The sequence below is a fragment of the Phyllopteryx taeniolatus genome, chromosome 8 (assembly GCF_024500385.1).
Source record: "Phyllopteryx taeniolatus isolate TA_2022b chromosome 8, UOR_Ptae_1.2, whole genome shotgun sequence".
Lineage (NCBI taxonomy): Eukaryota > Metazoa > Chordata > Actinopteri > Syngnathiformes > Syngnathidae > Phyllopteryx > Phyllopteryx taeniolatus.
This window is the reverse complement of record NC_084509.1, coordinates 12,024,269-12,041,604: the sequence shown is the minus strand read 5'-3', so window position 1 is coordinate 12,041,604 and position 17,336 is coordinate 12,024,269. Positions and strand designations below refer to the sequence as shown.

The following is a 17,336-nucleotide window of genomic DNA, read 5'->3' as shown; positions in this document are numbered from 1 at the left end:
CAAGTAAACATTTAATTCCAATAATACAATAAATGTATTGAATTTTAAAAATATGATTGGGCAAATGTTAAAGGAAGAAATGACTATGATATAAAAAAAGTCATAGCATATCATAAAAGCCCCCAGAGACCATGCAAAGTAAATGGTGGTGACATTATAGCAAAAACTGTTAGCAAAAAGAATGTCTATTCAGACTACCATTTTTTTTCTGGTGTTGTTCCAACCAGCAAAAATAAAAATAAAAACAATATCTCTTGCGTTTGGCAGAAGGAATACAGTAATTTCTGTTACAAACAGACTTGAATAGGACATTTCTTAGCATGAGTGAAGCAATGCTGAGAACAGTTTTGGACTTAGATTCTAAAAAAAGGAAAATGATAAGGTAATAGGTCACTAATTACAAAGTACAAACAGGATCTGCAAATTTCTACAGGATGTGCCTATTAGGAGAGATCAAAACTACAAAGTCCAGTTCTCACAGTCAAGTCATGATGACAGATTACCATAACAACAACATACTACAATCTATAGCAGGGGTATCCATACTTTTGCTTCCAAGGGCCTCATACGGAAAATTTTAATGATTTAAGGGGTACTTTGAAATTCTTTAACTTAAATTTACTAAACACACTAAAACCAATCCATCCAGTATTGTACTTCATAAAAACACAAAGTAATAACATCCAGGAAATTATCCATCCATCCATTTTCAACACCGCTTATCCTGGTTAGGGTCGCGGGACGCTGGAGCTTATCCCAGTTGACTTCGGGCGAAAGGCGGACTACACTCTGAACTGGTCGCCAGTCAGTCGCAGGGCACATATAGACACGGACAACCATTCGCACTCACATTCACACCGTCACGGAGTGGGAACTGAACCCACGCTGCATGCACCAAAGTCAGGCGAGTGTACCACTACACCATCAGTGACTTCCAGGAAATTAAATAGAAGATAAAGATTTAAACGGTTTGTGCATCATGATAATTCAATGGGCATTGGGCTGCTTCTTCTGTGTTGCATGTATTGGCCATCAGTATAATACATACATAATATGTGAAAACAACGGTCACAAGAACTCAGTAAGCTGAAGTAACATTGCCAAAGGTATTCGCTAACCTGCCTTTACTCACATATGATTTTAAGTGATATCCCATTCTAAAACCATATAGTTTCATATAATCTTGGTCTACGCTTTGCAGTTGCGAGAACTCCAACTCTTGTTGGAAGTTTTCAACAACGTCTAGGATTGAGTTTACCATATTTGTGAGGTCATACAATGATGTTGGACGAGAAGGCCTGGCTCAGTGTCCACTCGAAATCAACTCAAAGGTGTCCTATCGGGTTGAGGGCACGACACTCAAGTTCATCCATCCCAAATTCTTTCATCAATGCCTTTATGGATCTTGCTTTGTGCACTAGTGTACAGACATGTTGGGCCACTCCCGGCCCGTGCAGCAATTTCGTACGGCCCGGCGATCAATTTTACGTCAGTATGACATTGTCCCCCAAAACGGCATCAGCCAAACGTGGGCGTATTTCCAAGAGCAAGTTGTTTTATTGTATTCATTTTATACAGAACTCAGTGTTGGGGGTGTGGGGATACGACAGTCGGCCAATCAAGTACTTGTTTCAAAAGGAGCCACATGGCTACTTATGCACCGCTCGTGCAGTTTGAGTACTAGTAACTGTTACTACAGTTTTGGAAGCTCTATTTGTTGTCGATTGAATGAAGCCGCATTGCCAAAGAACACGTGGTTGTGTCCGCGCAAAGCTGACTGCAAAATATGAAAGTGAAATTGGCTAGAGAACAACAACGGACTTTTATTTGATGGAGGCAATGACATCTACAGGAACACTTTTCAGATTCTTATGGGGTGAGTTTTCATTATCGTTACCTATGTTACGTTAGTGTTTATTTGAAGTTTTGACAAAGATGAAAATTGTTCCTTGTGGTTGTTACGGCACAAAGTATTTTGGTGAAAATATTGTATCAACTACTGTCTCAAGTAGCAGCCGCTGCTGACATCCCCATTAGCTTGTCCCGTAGCAGTGTGCTAATCTTCCTGAGGTCCACATATAATCAACAGTACAAATAATAGATTAGTACAACACATAGTACATCAGTTACACATAATTAATCGATACAGTTTTTACTCAAAATACATGCTACATACTTGTACAAGTAAACAACATTAACACAAAAGACAGCAAATAAAAATTTTTATCAAATAAGAAACCAAACTGTCACGAACGGATTGAGACTAGACCCAAGAGCAGGCGGAGGCGGCGAGGTCGGGATGAACAGTTTATTGAAAAGGGAAATGGGAATGGCCCTAGAGATGCGCTGGCGGGTTGTTGAGGCAATGATGAGGACTGGCGGCTGGCTTGGCGGCGAGGTGGCAGAAATCCACTTGGTGAGGGACACTGAGGAAACACTGAGGACAAGGGAAAAACACGGAGGTCAGAACGATAACAAGGAATTGCGTAGCTTACTTGGAGACTGGGGAGCCGTTGTACTGCAGGAGAAGCTGCAATACTCTGGCGAGGATTTCCGGGATCAGGCAGGCTTAAATGCAGGTGGTAACGAGGGCTTATTGGTGACAGGTACGCGGCTGAAGAAGGTGCTGGAAAGAGAGAGGGCACAAAGCGCCACCCGGGCTCCAATAATAGTACTGCAGGGCAGCTCATGACAGTATCCCCCTCTCAACAGACGCCTCCCGGCTCTTTCCAAACCAGGGAGGAGCACTGGGGACCCCGGTTCGAGACGATGTCAATGGAGATACCGTGGAGTTTGAAGACATGACGAACAAGGAGGTTAGCCGTTTCAAAAGCAGAGGGTAGCTTGGAAAGGGGTATATAAAGGACATATTTAGAAACTCGATCGACAACAGTGACCGGGGGCAGGGCGGTGATGAAGTCCAAAGCGATGTGGGACTAAGGGCAGCTCGGGATGGGTAAGCGGTGGAGCAGACCAGCTGGAGGCAGGTGTGAAGCCTTCCCTCGGGCGCAGACAGAGCAGGCTAGGACGAACTCCGCGCTGTCCTTGACTAGGCTGGGCCACCAGAAATGCTGCTGAATGAATTGGATATTGCGGGTGATGCCGGGATTACACGTAGCTTGGAGTTATGGACCCACTGAAGAACGTCAGAGCATGCGGAATCGGGTACAAATAGGCAGTTCGGAGGTCCGGTCTTGGGGTCAGGGTGAGTCTTTTGAGCGCATTTGACTATTTGTTCAATTTTCCACGTGGCTGTACCAACAAAGCAGGAGGAAAGGAGGATAGTCTTGTGTTCTGCAGGGCTGGAGGGGGATGAGTATATGCAGGTTAGGCCATCAGGTTTGCTCTTGCGGGATCCAGGTCGGAAGGAGAGACTGAAATGAAATCGGCTCAGGAAGAGGCCCAGCGAGCTTGTCGGGGGTTAAAGCGTTTGGCGGAACGGAGGTAAGCAAGGTTCTTGTGATCAGTCCAGATGACAAACGGTACTTCAGTCCCCTCCAACCAGTGCCTCCATTCTTCTAATGCCCAAATTATGGTCAGCAGTTCTCGGTTGCCAACATCGTAACTTCTCTCGGCAGGGGACAAGCAACGGGAGAAAAAGGCACAGGGATGAAGTCTATGGGACTCTGCGAGAGGACGGCCCCTCCCCCAGTGTCCGAGGCTTCAACCTCCACCACGAACAGGGGGGAGGGCTCGGGCTGGCATTGGATGGGAGCACTGGTGAAAATGGTTTTCAGTTGGCTGAAAGGGGGAGCTGGTGGATGTAAGGCTAGTGAGGGGAAGTGCGACTTTGCTGTAATTGCGGTAGAAGTTGGCGAATCCAAGGAAACGTAGTTATTTTTGGGTGGTGGGAATGGGCCTGTCAATGATTGCTTGGATTTTGGCAGGGTCTGGTTGCACCGTCCTTGGGCAATGATGTCGCCTAAAAAATGTACAGAGGATAGGTGGAATTAGCATTTTTACGGTTTGACGTACAGACAGTTTTGGAGGAGGCGCTGGAGGACTTGGCATACATGAGTGCGGTGTTCTTCGGGGGAGCGTGAAAAAATGAGGATGTCGTCCATGTAAACAAAAACGAACCGGTTTAACATATCACAGAGGATGTCATTGATGAATGCTTGGAAGACTGCGGGGGCGTTGGTTAATCCGAACAGCATGACCAAATATTCAAAGTGTCCGTATTGAAAGCAGTCTTCCATTCATCCCCCTCTCGGATACGGATGAGGTGGTAGGCATTTCGGGGGGGGGGGGGGGGGGGGGGGGTGTAGAGAAACGGACAGGTCTTTGCTGAACACTGGAGAGAGATCATGATATTCTTCGGGGACTCGGGAGAGGTCAAATTGTGTGGCAGGTGACGGTGGTTTACCAGAGGGCGGTATAGCAGAGAGCAGTGAGGGCTCCATCCAGTGATGGATAAGCGCGTACAGTCTATGGCGGGGTTATGTTTCGTGAGCCAGGGAATACCAAGGACTAATGAGGTTTCAGGGGAAGGCATAACAATAAGAAATGTTTTCGCGGTGATTCCCGGAAATAAGCAAGGTGAATGGCACTGTTTGCTGGGTGACAGGGGATATGACTCGGCCATTCCTTCACCGGAATCTATTAGGGCAACTATGGATGTGTTGTGAGTGGAACCTAGAATGCAAGCAGGAACAGTCATACGGGAGGGAGAGCTAGAGGAACTGGTGCTTTGGCTCACCACGCCGCTCTCGGACCGTGGCAAGTCTGGTCTTTTGGCCGCAAGGGGCATGTGGCAATGAAGTGACCTGATTGACCACAATAAATGCATAGCCGCTGGATGGCGCAACGCTGACGTTCCTGGGGATCTAGTCGTGTGTTACCAATTTGCATGGGCTCATCAGGTGCAGTGGCGGGTGACGAAGGGGCAGTAGGTGGTGCAGAAGGCACGGTGCTCACGGTGGGAGTGATCTTGTGCGCTCGAACCCCCTTCTCTTGTGCTCTGTCTTGTAGTCTGTTATCCAGGCGAATGGCGAGTGCTATGAGATCCTCGAGAGAGGAGGGCTCGTCCCGGGCAGCGAGCGCTTCCTTAAGTTGGTCTGAAAGCCCGTTCAGAAAAATCCCCCAAAGTGTCATCTCACCTGCATTCACCCACAAGTATCCTAAATTCTATGGAATATGCAGCTACGGAACTAGCGGCCTGAGTGAGCGCAAGGAGGCGGCGGGTGGCTTCTCATCCCTGAACGGGGTGATCAAAGACCTGTTTTAGCTCGACGGAAAAAGAATCCAATGACTGGAGTACCTGGGAGGAGTTGTGCCATAACGAGGTGGACCATTTGGCTGCTTTGGCACGGAGGAGGTTAGTGACAAAAACGCCCTTGGATTGTTCGGTGGGATAACTATAAGGTTGAAGGTTGAACACTAGTGAGCAATTAAGTAGAAACTGGCTACACACTCCTAGGTCCCTGGAGTAGGGCTCGGGCGGAGGGACATGAGGTTCAGGCTCAGAGGCTGCAGACTCAGAAGGAGTACTTACTGAAGGGTGGTCGGATTGCATTTTTGAAGAACGGAGGGAGACTTATTGCGTCAGGGATTGTAAGGATTCCATGATTTCTTGAAGAGCTTCATCCTGTCGCCCAATGTGGGCGCCTTGGAGGCTAAGTGCATGTTTTAGCGCCTCCGGGGTTGCTGGGTTCATGGGTGGGCAGAGTATTCTCTCACGAACGGATTGAGACAAGGAATAGCGTAGCTTACTTGGAGACTGAGGAGCCGTTGTACCGCTGGAGAAGCTGCAATAGTCTTGTGAGGATTTCCGGGATCAGGCAGGCTTAAATGCAGGTGGTAACGAGGGCTGATTGGTGACAGGTGCGCGGCCGAGGAAGGTGGTGGAAAGAGAGAGAGAGAGAGAGAGAGAGAGAGAGAGAGGGCGAGAGGGCACAAAGTGCCACCCAGGCTCCAACAATAGGGCAGGGCAGCTCATGACACAAACACTGTTAAAACAATTTTTTTTATTTAATCCTCAAGAAACACCTCTCAGATTAAAAGAGTATCAAGTGGATATAATAATACAAAGGCAGCCATGTCAATCTCTCAGCCCGGGGGGGGGCCGCCACATAATTTTATGTGGCCGGCAAAAGCAAATCATCAACTTTCATGATTCATGCTAAAATCTGTACAATTTTGGTACAGATTTTAGCATGAATCATGAAAGTTGATGATTTGCTATCACATCGTAATACGTAATAAAAAATAACTGAGATAATGCAAGCATTTTTGTTTGTTTGTTACCAAACCCCTTTTTACAGTAACTTGAACAATAGTTGAACAAACTGTTATCCTTGACTTCTAATTTGAAAACTAGTTATCCATCATTTTGTTATGTATATGTAATACTATGATCAGGCGATGAAACATTTACAGTGGTTATATATGGTTTCACGGTCATAACGGCCCTCTGAAGGAAACCGTACCAACAATGTGGCCCGCAACAAAAATGAGTTTGACACCCCTGATTTACACTATCAACACAGACAACACCCAGAGTTGTACTGTAATATAGTAGAAGTGCCGTATGAGTTATGAAATCCTCGCTGTTGGATTAGACAGAGTAAAAGAATTCTTGGGAAAGGGAAAACAAAAAGGACAGTCATCAAGTGGAATGACATTTGGCTTAGTCACACATCAGTTATCATTGTTTGTGGTGCATCTCAGCTCACCGTAATTTCTATTTGCTCACTTGAAAAAAGCCGTTACGTTATGTCATTGGAAAACCACACAAAAATCAAAATGACATTATTAATATTATTTTGACAACACGAGAAAGCATGTTTGATGTAAATTGCTAGAGTGATAAAAAAAACTGTTGTGGTGCGCTATAAAACCAAAACGCTGACGGAAAAATTCTCATCTGCTTCTTAAATTAGATTTTCACTATGCAAAGAAATTGATTCAACATGTCTATTTTGGCTGACAAATGCCTGGAGTTTGTCCAATGCTACTAACATCAAAATGCTATCTGTGGCGAGTCGTCTGCTGCATGCACCACGTCCACAGATCTGCACACTAAATGACAATTGTCGTTCAGTTGCTTGGTGATGAAGTACTGCCACCGCGAGGGAAAATACAATCCATTGTGTCTTCTTTGGAGCTCGCCTGCACACGTCTCATACTTTTAGACTCAGGGCTCAATATGTAGCCCATCGTACCTCCACCCCTCGTCACCATAGTAACGAAATTCCTACTCGCCATGGAGCCCCATTCAATTAACCTACCACGCATGTTTTGGGAATGTGGGAGGAAACTGAAGTACCCAGAGAAAACCCACACAGGCACAGGGAGAACATACAAACTCCACACAGGCGGGGCCGGATTTGAACCCGGTCCTCAGAATTGTGACCTCCCCACATCCCAAAAACATGAATGGTAGGTTAATTGAAGACTCTAAATTGGCCGTAGGTGTGATTTTGAATGCGAATGGTTGTTTGTTTATATGTGCCCTGCAATTGGCTGGCGACCAGTTCAGGGTGTACCCCGCCTCTCGCCCAAGGATAGCTGGGATAGGCTCTACCACGGCTGCGACCCTAGTGAGGAGAAGCGGTTTGGAAAATGAATGAATGAATGTTTTATGTAAAATAGTTCATTTCAGTAATGCTGATTGTTTTTGCCGTTATTATTTATAGTAAATTTAATTATAATTAATTACCCAGTTATATAACTAAATTATTCAAAAAATGTGCTCCAACAAGAATACTTCTTTTCAGTTCATGTAAAGTTACAGAGAAATAGTAGTGCATACGTAGCCCATCCCTGATCTAATGAGATCCAAATAAAAAGTGACAATTCCATCAGTGTGCACACCAAGCTCCAAGTTCACTTTTCCCATGAGGAAGAAAAGAACGAGTGAAGGAGCTCACCTTTCACACTCTCCCCTCTGGGAGACCCGCTCGGCCAGAATGCTTTGATACTTGTCTTACATCTAACCTATCGAGAAAATGTGGCTCAGGCCCAAGAAAAAAAACACAGGAAGGTGTGATGCACAATGCAATCAGCGCACACTAACAAGGGTAATCAGTTCTGCTAGAATCAATCAGCTAATCGGGTGGATGTGATTCAACAAGAGAATAGATTAACCATGATTAACACTCCTGTGTGGTTGCAAAGGTCTGGATTTTGTGCAATATTGGAGGATTTTTTTGCATTTGGGTGCTGCTTTTTCCTGCTCTTAACAGGGCAAAGTGTGACAGGTGTGTTTTGAATAAAAGGTAGACTTATTGGTGGTTGAATAATCAATACAGTTCTTGGTCACACATATTGCTGACTTAATGTAGAATTAATTACTCTGCTCAGATGGACACGAAACATAAAAGTCAGCCTTTAGACTGTTCAATATTACACCGAGTGAGATGTACTGTGATTTCATCATTTTTCATGTGTATTGTGAAACCACAAATAAACTTGTGGGACACACCAAGATGACATCGGCCTAAGTCAGCCTCAAAAGGTGACACAGGAGGACACACTGCAACAACAACACTTGGCGTCCAACAAGCACATACCTTCGGAGAATGCGTGAGAAGTAATACCCCTCTATACCAGCAGGCAGCTGTGGTCAGTGTTCCTCATTCAAAAAAAAGGTCACCAGAAGCTCTACTACTGTGGATATCAAAATCACAAACAATGCAAATGGCCTTGTTCTCACTTTCGCTACTACACACAATGATGTCTGGTAAAAAAAGCTGGAGTTGATCATTTGCTTGTGGATGAAAACAAAGAGTAGCGGCGCAAAATACCACACGAGATGTGTGAAGCCATGGATATTGCAGCAACAGACTCAAGGAGCTTACCCTAACCTATGTCTAGCGCTGGAGATGAATGAAAATGTTTTCAAATATTTTCGCCAGGCATTTTCCTGTGCAGTTCTACATGTTGAAAGAACTTATAAGTCCACTCATTCAGGGACAAAACACCAACTACTACGCTTGTATCTCTGTGCAGTAACATCTGATGACCACACAGTCCTGAACCTAACGTATGTTTTTGGAATGTGGGAGGAAGCTGGAATACCTGGGGGAAAAAAACACACGCAAGCACTGGGAAAACATGCAAACTCCAAGCAAAGATTCAACCCCTGAATGTCATAAAAATGTTATAATGTGAGAGGACAAAAAAAATCCTCAATATAACAACACTCACAGGCATATATTATTTATCCTCTGTGAAAACCAACAAATATTACAGCAGATGAATGAGCTGTTGTGACTGTCTACATGTATTTGTATGTATATGTATTATACTGCCCCCTGCAGGCCAATGCATGCACAAAAGAAAGACCACCACAATAGTCATTTAATTATCATGGTTAGCACACAGTCTGTTTATATTTTATTTGTGCTATTACTCTACATTTTTATAATGTACAATACTGCAGAGTGCTATTTTTCTTTTTAAAAAACACACTACAATATATTTTGTTGCTGTTTTCTGGGGGCTGGAACGGATTAAAGGCATTCCCATTCTTTTCAATGGGAAAATATGATTTGAGATACAATTCTAAGTTAAGGGACCAGTGTATTCTAATTTTATTATTCATGTATTGAGCTGGGCGGCACGGTGACCGACTGGTTAGAGCCTCAGCCTCACAGTTCTGAGAACCGTGGTTCAATCCCCGGCCCCGCCTGTGTGGAGTTTGCATGTTCTCCCTGTGCCTGCGTGGGTTTTCTCCGGGCACTCCGGTTTCCTCCCACATCCCAAAAACATGCACGTTAATTGAATACTCTAAATTGCCCGTAGGTGTGACTGTGAGTGCGAATGGTTGTGTGTTTGCATGTGCCCTGCGATTGGCTGGCAACCAGTTCAGGGTGTACCCCGCCTCCTGCCCGATGACAGCTGGGATAGGCTCCAGCACGCCCGCGACCCTAGTGAGGAGAAGCGGCTCAGAAAATGGATGGATGGATGTATTGAGCTGTATTGAGATGCTTTCTCGTGTTCCAATAAAGTTCACTCCCTGTTCTCTGGTTACCAAAAATGTTTCTTTGCACTGGTAATATAAAAGGCCCTTCCAAACTTCCCACAAAGTTGCAAGCACACCATTTTCCCAAATGTGGCTAATTTACTTATATACTTACTTATAATGTAATTTAAAACGATTGGGTGAAGTCCAACCCCTGATTGATTGATTGATTGATAGGTGTGTCACTAAAAACTTTTGTCCATGTAAATATTTCCAACATGGAGGCTACTGACTGTTTACAACATTGGATGTTTGGAGTCAAGAACAGTTCCCATTGTGAGTCAATTAAGCGCAATGGACCTGAGCAACGTTGGTCGGTTTAAAAGGGAATTTCCCCGAGCAGATCGAGTGATAAAGCCTTTGTCGCCGGGCCCCGCTTGGCAGGGAGGGAAAGAAAAGGAATCTGAACTCTGCCTCTAAGGGTCATTGTTATTCCAACCAGCCTTGTTTGAGTGTATTGTTGTGCTTGAAGCTTAGGCCGTTACCTTGGTAACCCCACAGATAACCACCTCTGCCCCTGTACTTACCGGCCAGGCGTATTTGAAGGGAATGACAATGAGTCCATTAGTCCCATCATCTCCTCCTGCTCCTCCTCCGTCGTGACCGCGGTGGTGGAGCGACTGGGAATTTCCTCCCAGGATCCTCGTGCTGCCCGAGCCGAAGGTGCAGGCTCCGGTCGGGACCACGCGGGCCTGGTACTCCTTGAGGCAGGCTTGGAAAAAAGTGTCGCACTGGTCTCGAGAGGAACAGCGCTCCCCGCCGTTGACCGGGATGTCGCAGCAGTCTCCGTTCAGCAGGAGTCCATTGGGGTTCTGGTAATGACGGATCTGCAGCTCGAACATCCCCACCGTACGCACCGCCTGGCAACACAGATCGACAGAAAGCTCATTCACTCTACATATCGTCGCTGTCAGATGGAATTCTCACATCTCTAAAATCACCACTTTTTGAGAAATCAAAAAAATCATGTTCAAATCGTTATTTTTTTTTTTTTTTTAGTGTCATTGATAAAAATGGTCAAATAAAACAATGAGCTGACTAAGACCTGTAATTGGTGGAAATTCATCTGTACGCATTACGCAGACATCCAAACTTCAATCTTGAGGTGACATAATGCCACACAGCTCCCGCGGAGAAACGACCAGGCGGAGTTTTACAACAATTCCCTGACAGTTCAAGTGTCCAAGAGAGCTAATAGATAGGTTCTTTCTTTGAATTAATCGACAATGCGTAAGAATAACAGATGGCGTGGGGACAGAACAATAGTATCATCCATCCATCCAATTTCTTTACCACTTAAATTAGTGGAAAGATATGAAATTGGCACCACGATTGGCTGGCGACCAGTGTACCCCGGCCTTTCGCCCGAAGATAGCTGGGATAGGCTCCAGCACCCCGCAACCCTCGTGTGGATAAGCGGAACGGAAGATGAATGAATGAATATGACATTGACCATATTTGGACATACAGAGTTTCCACCCGACAGTGACATTAGACATGATAAACTCAAAAAGGCTGAAGGCAGTTAAAACTAGCGTTTCCTCCCAATTCCCAAATACATGCTCATACCGTAGGTGTGAATGTGCGTGTGTATATTGTTGCCCTGTGATTGGCTGACGACCAGTCTAGGGTGTTCCCCAACCCTGGACCAAAGTTAGCTGGGAAAGGCTCCAGCTCACCCGTGACCCTAATGAGGACAAGCGCTTTAGAAAATTGATGGATGGATGAATTTTTCCTTACTTTCATTCTTAGCATAAAAAAAATACAAAACACACTTCAGATGCTCAGTGACTAGAAGTCTCAAGAGATTTGAAGACATCTTAATGAGTCAAACCACTCTTGTCATTCTACTTTGAAGGTTCGAATGTACAATAAGAAGAAGAATAAAATACCTTGTTCTTCACTTTTTTATAAATTTATGAATATTCTTGGGGATCCATCGTGTTAAATGAGTGCCACAATATGCAGTATATACTTAATTCTCTTCAGAAAGTGACATCAACACAAATGTTTAAAATTGCTTAAAGTGGATATATACAGAATATGGTGTCTACCTAGGGAATTCATTGAAAATGTCTTCAAGTTGAAGTCCCCATATATGCTACATATTTTTTATTCACTCCCAAATATTTTGTCAGCACCTATGTCTGACTGTCAAAAGAAAATCTCTTGTATTTCCTCTATATCGATTGTTGTTTCTTGGAAATTAAAACAATTCTTGAATTTAAGTGAAACACCCATCCATTTTGCACGCTGCTTCTCCAGGGTCGCATGGAGCGACAGCCCGTCCAAGGTGACGTAACCCTGGACCGGTCGCCAGTGAGACAGTCGCTGAGTGGCAACTGAACCCATTCTGCTAGCATTGAAGTCAGGCGAGTGGGACGTGGAGGCGTCCGGGAGGGATCCTTACCAGATGCCCCTGGATGCGGAGGAGCAGCAGCTCGACTCTGAGCCCCTCCCGGATGACCGAGCTTCTCACCCTATCTCTAAGGGAGAGCCCGGACACCCTTCGGAGGAAACTCATTTCGGCCTCATGTTCATGTTTATTACATTTCTAAAATAATAGGTTTGTGTCTGTATCAAAATTCAGCCTACTGACAACCTCTGCTGTATGTCGTTAATAGCTGGTCAGCAAAGAGCGAGGGAAGAAAACGAGAAGGACATACAGTACGTTGAATTAACGACAACATCAAGTGACCTCCGTCTGCGGAGCAAGTCATCCAAATTATCAACACTGGCTGCCGTGCAACATAATCCTATGATTATCTCTTCTTTTCTCCTCTTCTGTGTCACAACCGCACCCTTCATAGTTTTTTCACTCTCCTATTACGACAGGTCTCCTCCTCCTTTCGCTACATGGGAACCAGCTCCTGTCATTTCTCTTTCTCGGGCTACGCCACTGTGTCACCACTCTTTTCTTCCAGCTTCCTGTTTGGAGAGGTGGAGGACACACACACACACACACACGTACACACTCAGGCAAGAGTTAATAAGACCCCCTGAGAGTTTCGGAGCAGCAGGGTCAGGTGTGTGGATGTGTGTTATCAGTCTACCGGGGGTGAAACAATGGCTTTGGCAGCCAACAATGCCTTCAAACAGCCCAAAAAAAAATGGATCACACCCCCTCACATTATCTTTGTTTGACATCAAACCTCCACTGAGTAATAAAGCCCGTTCATTTAATTTAAGCATTCTTGCATAACACTGAACTAAAGACCGTGAACCCCCATTGATGCGTAATTAATCATGGACAAAACAACATGATACATAAACGAGGCACAAGACAATTTGTGTGTCAGATGCAGATCAAATTTAAAGCACAATGTGAGATGTTCTGAAATCGGGTTACAGTACGAGTCCACTAATTAGGGCTCGGGTGCGGGGTGAAAGTTGCTTGATTTCATTAGCGGGGTAGATAAGACAAAAAAAAATAAAATTCCAAAAAGACATGCCCAAGATCACACACGAAGGCTGCCATTTTGTTTGAAGTGGCCATTATAAGGTTATATCAACCATTTCCAGGGGTCATTAAAAACCATGTATACCAGACAGAAGGGTGACGAACATTTGTGATAAGTTAATTGTTTGTCATTGTGTGTGTCTGGAGCTTACTGACCAAGTTTGATGACTCCTATAAGCCAATTTAAGTGAAGTCAATTTAATTTACAGTAGACAGCACCAATTCACAGCAAACGCTATCTGAGGCACTTTACTCATTGAGCAGGTCAAGAACAACACTCCTCATACAGGCCATTGTATATATCGTTGCTGTGTGTCAGAATCCTCGCATCTCCAAAATGACTACTTTTCAGGGGGGGGGGGGGGGGACAATTTGCTTGAATTACCAAACTCCATATCATTCAAGTTGGTATTATACCTTATATTGCTATCATATACCACTGGGCAGTAACATCAACACCACTCCAAACCCCTCACCCTGCTGACCAAGTAGTGTAATAGATGGAAATTAATGTGAATGCAGGTACCTTCGTGGCTGACCAGTTCCTTCTGCACCGAAACATTCCAGTTCTCCATTTGAAACAAAAACAGGCTCACTCAAATCTATCTAACCTAACTATTTTCACTCTTCATTGTCTAAAAAAATGTTTCTGAATTTTAATCTTGAGGTGACATACTGCGGCACAGCTCCCGCAGAGTGAGGGAAGAAGAGTATTGTAACACTTCTCAGACTGTTCAGGTGTTGAAGAGAGTTCATTGGTTTGTTCTCAAGTTATTTTCAACACTTTGAATGATTTAATTATGTGTAAAAAATAACAGACGATCTGGGGACAAACCATCCATCCATCCATCCATTCTCAACACCGCTTATTCTGGTTAGGGTTGCGGAGCACAGGAGCCTATCCCACCTGACACGCAAAAGGCGGACTACACCCTGAACTGGTCGGGAGACAGACCAATAGTATCAATATGTGGGGGAAAAAAACTGACCACATACAAGGTTTCTGCCCGACAGCGACGATATATATGTCAGCAGACCAACTGAAGCCCACATGAGCAAAAGGTAGCCGACGGAGGCAAGGAGAAAAACTCCCTCTAAGGAAGAAACCTCAAACAGAACCCAGGCTCTGAAAGGCCTCGGCTGGTTGGGTTGAGATGGAGGGACAGAGTAGAGGGACAAAGGGTAGATTGAGAGAGAAAAGAGGATCGCGGGGTTGAACGACTGAGGAAGGAGAACAATAGGAACAACAACAGCCGTATCAACAACAGAAATGGTCCGGCTCTCTGGGGCGAGCGTCTGTCTCGACCAGTTGGGTTGAAATGGAGAGACAGAAGGTAGATAGAGACAGAAAACAAGGTAGAAAGGTTGAGTTACAGTTAAAAGCGGCACAAATAGTCTCGCATGGAGACGTCTCTAGAGGACTCAGCGATCCGTGCGTGACTGTATACCTGTATATTAAATACAGACTGACCTGGTGAAAAAATGCTCCTCCTTCGATCGCCATGTTTAGAACAGGACTCCATTGTCCATAGCCCTGTGCCGGCCAGTACGTGTGATGATTTAAAAAATATAATAATGATGGTAATAATAATAATAACAACATGTCCAATGAATTGCTTTCTACAACAATTCAGAGGGTTCGATGTCCGCAGTTCACATATTTAGGAATGAAATGCGTCATCCACCACCAATGTACGCGTGGACCTCAGAATCCATGCCTGTGCCCTAATTCACCACAATGGTGTTAGACTAGTTGCGGCAAAGGTTTGATGTGGTCCAAGCAGCGGTATCTCTCGGCCCATTTTAGGAGGGCTTCAAAATGCCCCCACCCCGTCGACAATTACGGTTTGGGGCAAAATTAATTTCCATCAGCAACCCCCCCCGACAAAAAACATTATGGGGGTCTAAGCGGCCCCAAACGTCAAAACCTAGCAACGCCCCTGGGTCCAAGTAAGCCTAAGTTTAGATGGACTTTCTGATACCAAATTGTCACATGTGCCGGGCGGATGTCAAAGAACACACCATCTTGGCGCAGGCCGGTCTGCCAAATTGGCCAACATGCCAGTTAGCCTTGCGCTTGCACAAAAATCAAGATTAGCCGCCATTTCCACTCCGGCACAAATTGCACAGTGTACGAAAATAGAGCCCTTAAAGTATAATTATGCACTTATCTGTGCGACATAACCCCCCTCCTGTCCCACAATGGGGGCCACAAGGCATCTCCGTCAAAGGGCTTAGGGTGATACAGTGGCACTCATCACTCTGCATCCTCATTTTCTTCCTACTCTCCCGTCCATGTCGGAGTCATTCCTGACATTCCTGCATGTCAGCGCTCAATCTGACCGGAGAGACATGCCGGCCATATCATCTCTGCAGGTGAGCCAATCCATCCATCCATTTTCTATCGCAAGGAGCTGGAGCCTAACCCAGCCGATCTGGTAAGGCAGACGACACCCTGGACTGGTTGCCAGTCAATCGCAGGGCACCTATAGAGAGAGACAACCATTCACATCATCACTCAGTGGGAATTGTACCCACGGTGCCTACATGGAATAGCAGGCAACACCAATCTTTAAGCGATTCAAAGCAGAGCATTGCAAATTAAAAAACGTGCAAATGAATACACGAATCCAAAAGCCACCAGTCGTAGTGCTGCATCTGCTTGATGGAGTCATGCAGGTTACAAGCTCTTCCAGATGTTTAAAACAGGACTCCATTGTCAAAGGACTCCCTAGTGACCACCTACACAAAAGTGTTCATCTCTCAAACTTATCTCGGATGGAAGACAATTAAGTCGGACGTGATTGTCAGCTATGTGACCTACTACTTTACCATAATTCAGCAGGTCACAATACTTTCTGTGCTTGGCACACCAAAATAACACAAAACTGAAAGACGTCCATCTATTTTCCTTTGCTTTTCTGTGGTCAGGTCACAGGGGCAGCAACCTAAGCAGAAAAGCCAAGATTTCCCTTTCCCCAGCCACTTCATCCAGCTCTTTTCACTGAATGAACCGTAATCTTGCAATGTCACTTGGACAATGGAGGTACGCTGGAAGACACCTCATGAAGTTTCCCTGCAAATGCACATGGGAATCTCTTGACCATCTTTTATGAAATGCTCCTCTCCAAAGTCTGTGATTGTGTGCGTCTGTGTGTGTGTGTGTGTGGTCAGAGAATGCAGGGAGTGGAGTGTGTTGTTGCTCAGCTGTGGAACTTACTGAGTACATAAAGACAAGCGCACATAGAGAGAGAAATGCCCTAACATTCAACATTCACACACCCCAGAGTTTGCTCAGCGGCGGCCTTGGTGCTTCACACACACACCCAAGACACAAATGCTATCACTGTTAACTGTTCACTGTTAATAAAACACATGCACATAAATGCACACACACACACACACACACACGTATACATACAGGATACATGGAGCACCTCTGGGTCTGCCTCGCATCACAGACATCCTTCAGTGCCTGACAGTTGCGTAGTATAAAGTCAGCATTTCGAGGCCACCCTAACTCCTCCTAACATTACAACTTATTCATACAAATTTCTCTGCGACGCAACGCCTTCATGAAAGTATCATGGTAACAAATAAATGAGGGAGTGTACGAACAATAGATGATGCATCAAGCAGCGACATGAGCTCATCAACCACTTCATTAGGTACACAATCAATGCAAAAAATGTGTTTTGACAGAGATAATGCTCAGTTTTGCTTATATTGGCTAAATAACATGGATGAAATATTAATGACGCCTGCGTTTGTGATTCCATAAAAAGCATCCTTTCTGTTTCTACAGTATTGTGCCTGTCCTCATTATGGTCACAGGTGAGCTGGAGCCTATCCCAGCTCACTTTTATGTGAATCAGAACAATACTTCTTAAACCCATGTGTTGGCATAAC

At 44.9% G+C, this 17,336-nt stretch overlaps 1 protein-coding gene across 2 annotated transcripts in view; it reads right to left on the bottom strand.

The window, feature by feature from the left end:
• Positions 1–17,336, bottom strand: part of LOC133482405 (protein jagged-2) — a 55,606-nt gene that overhangs the window by 36,779 nt on the left and 1,491 nt on the right. For both annotated transcript variants that reach the window (XM_061782484.1, XM_061782483.1), the window contains exon 2: positions 10,495–10,827. In XM_061782484.1, coding sequence (XP_061638468.1) covers positions 10,495–10,827 — 333 coding nt within the window. The remainder of the gene's footprint in view (positions 1–10,494; positions 10,828–17,336) is intronic.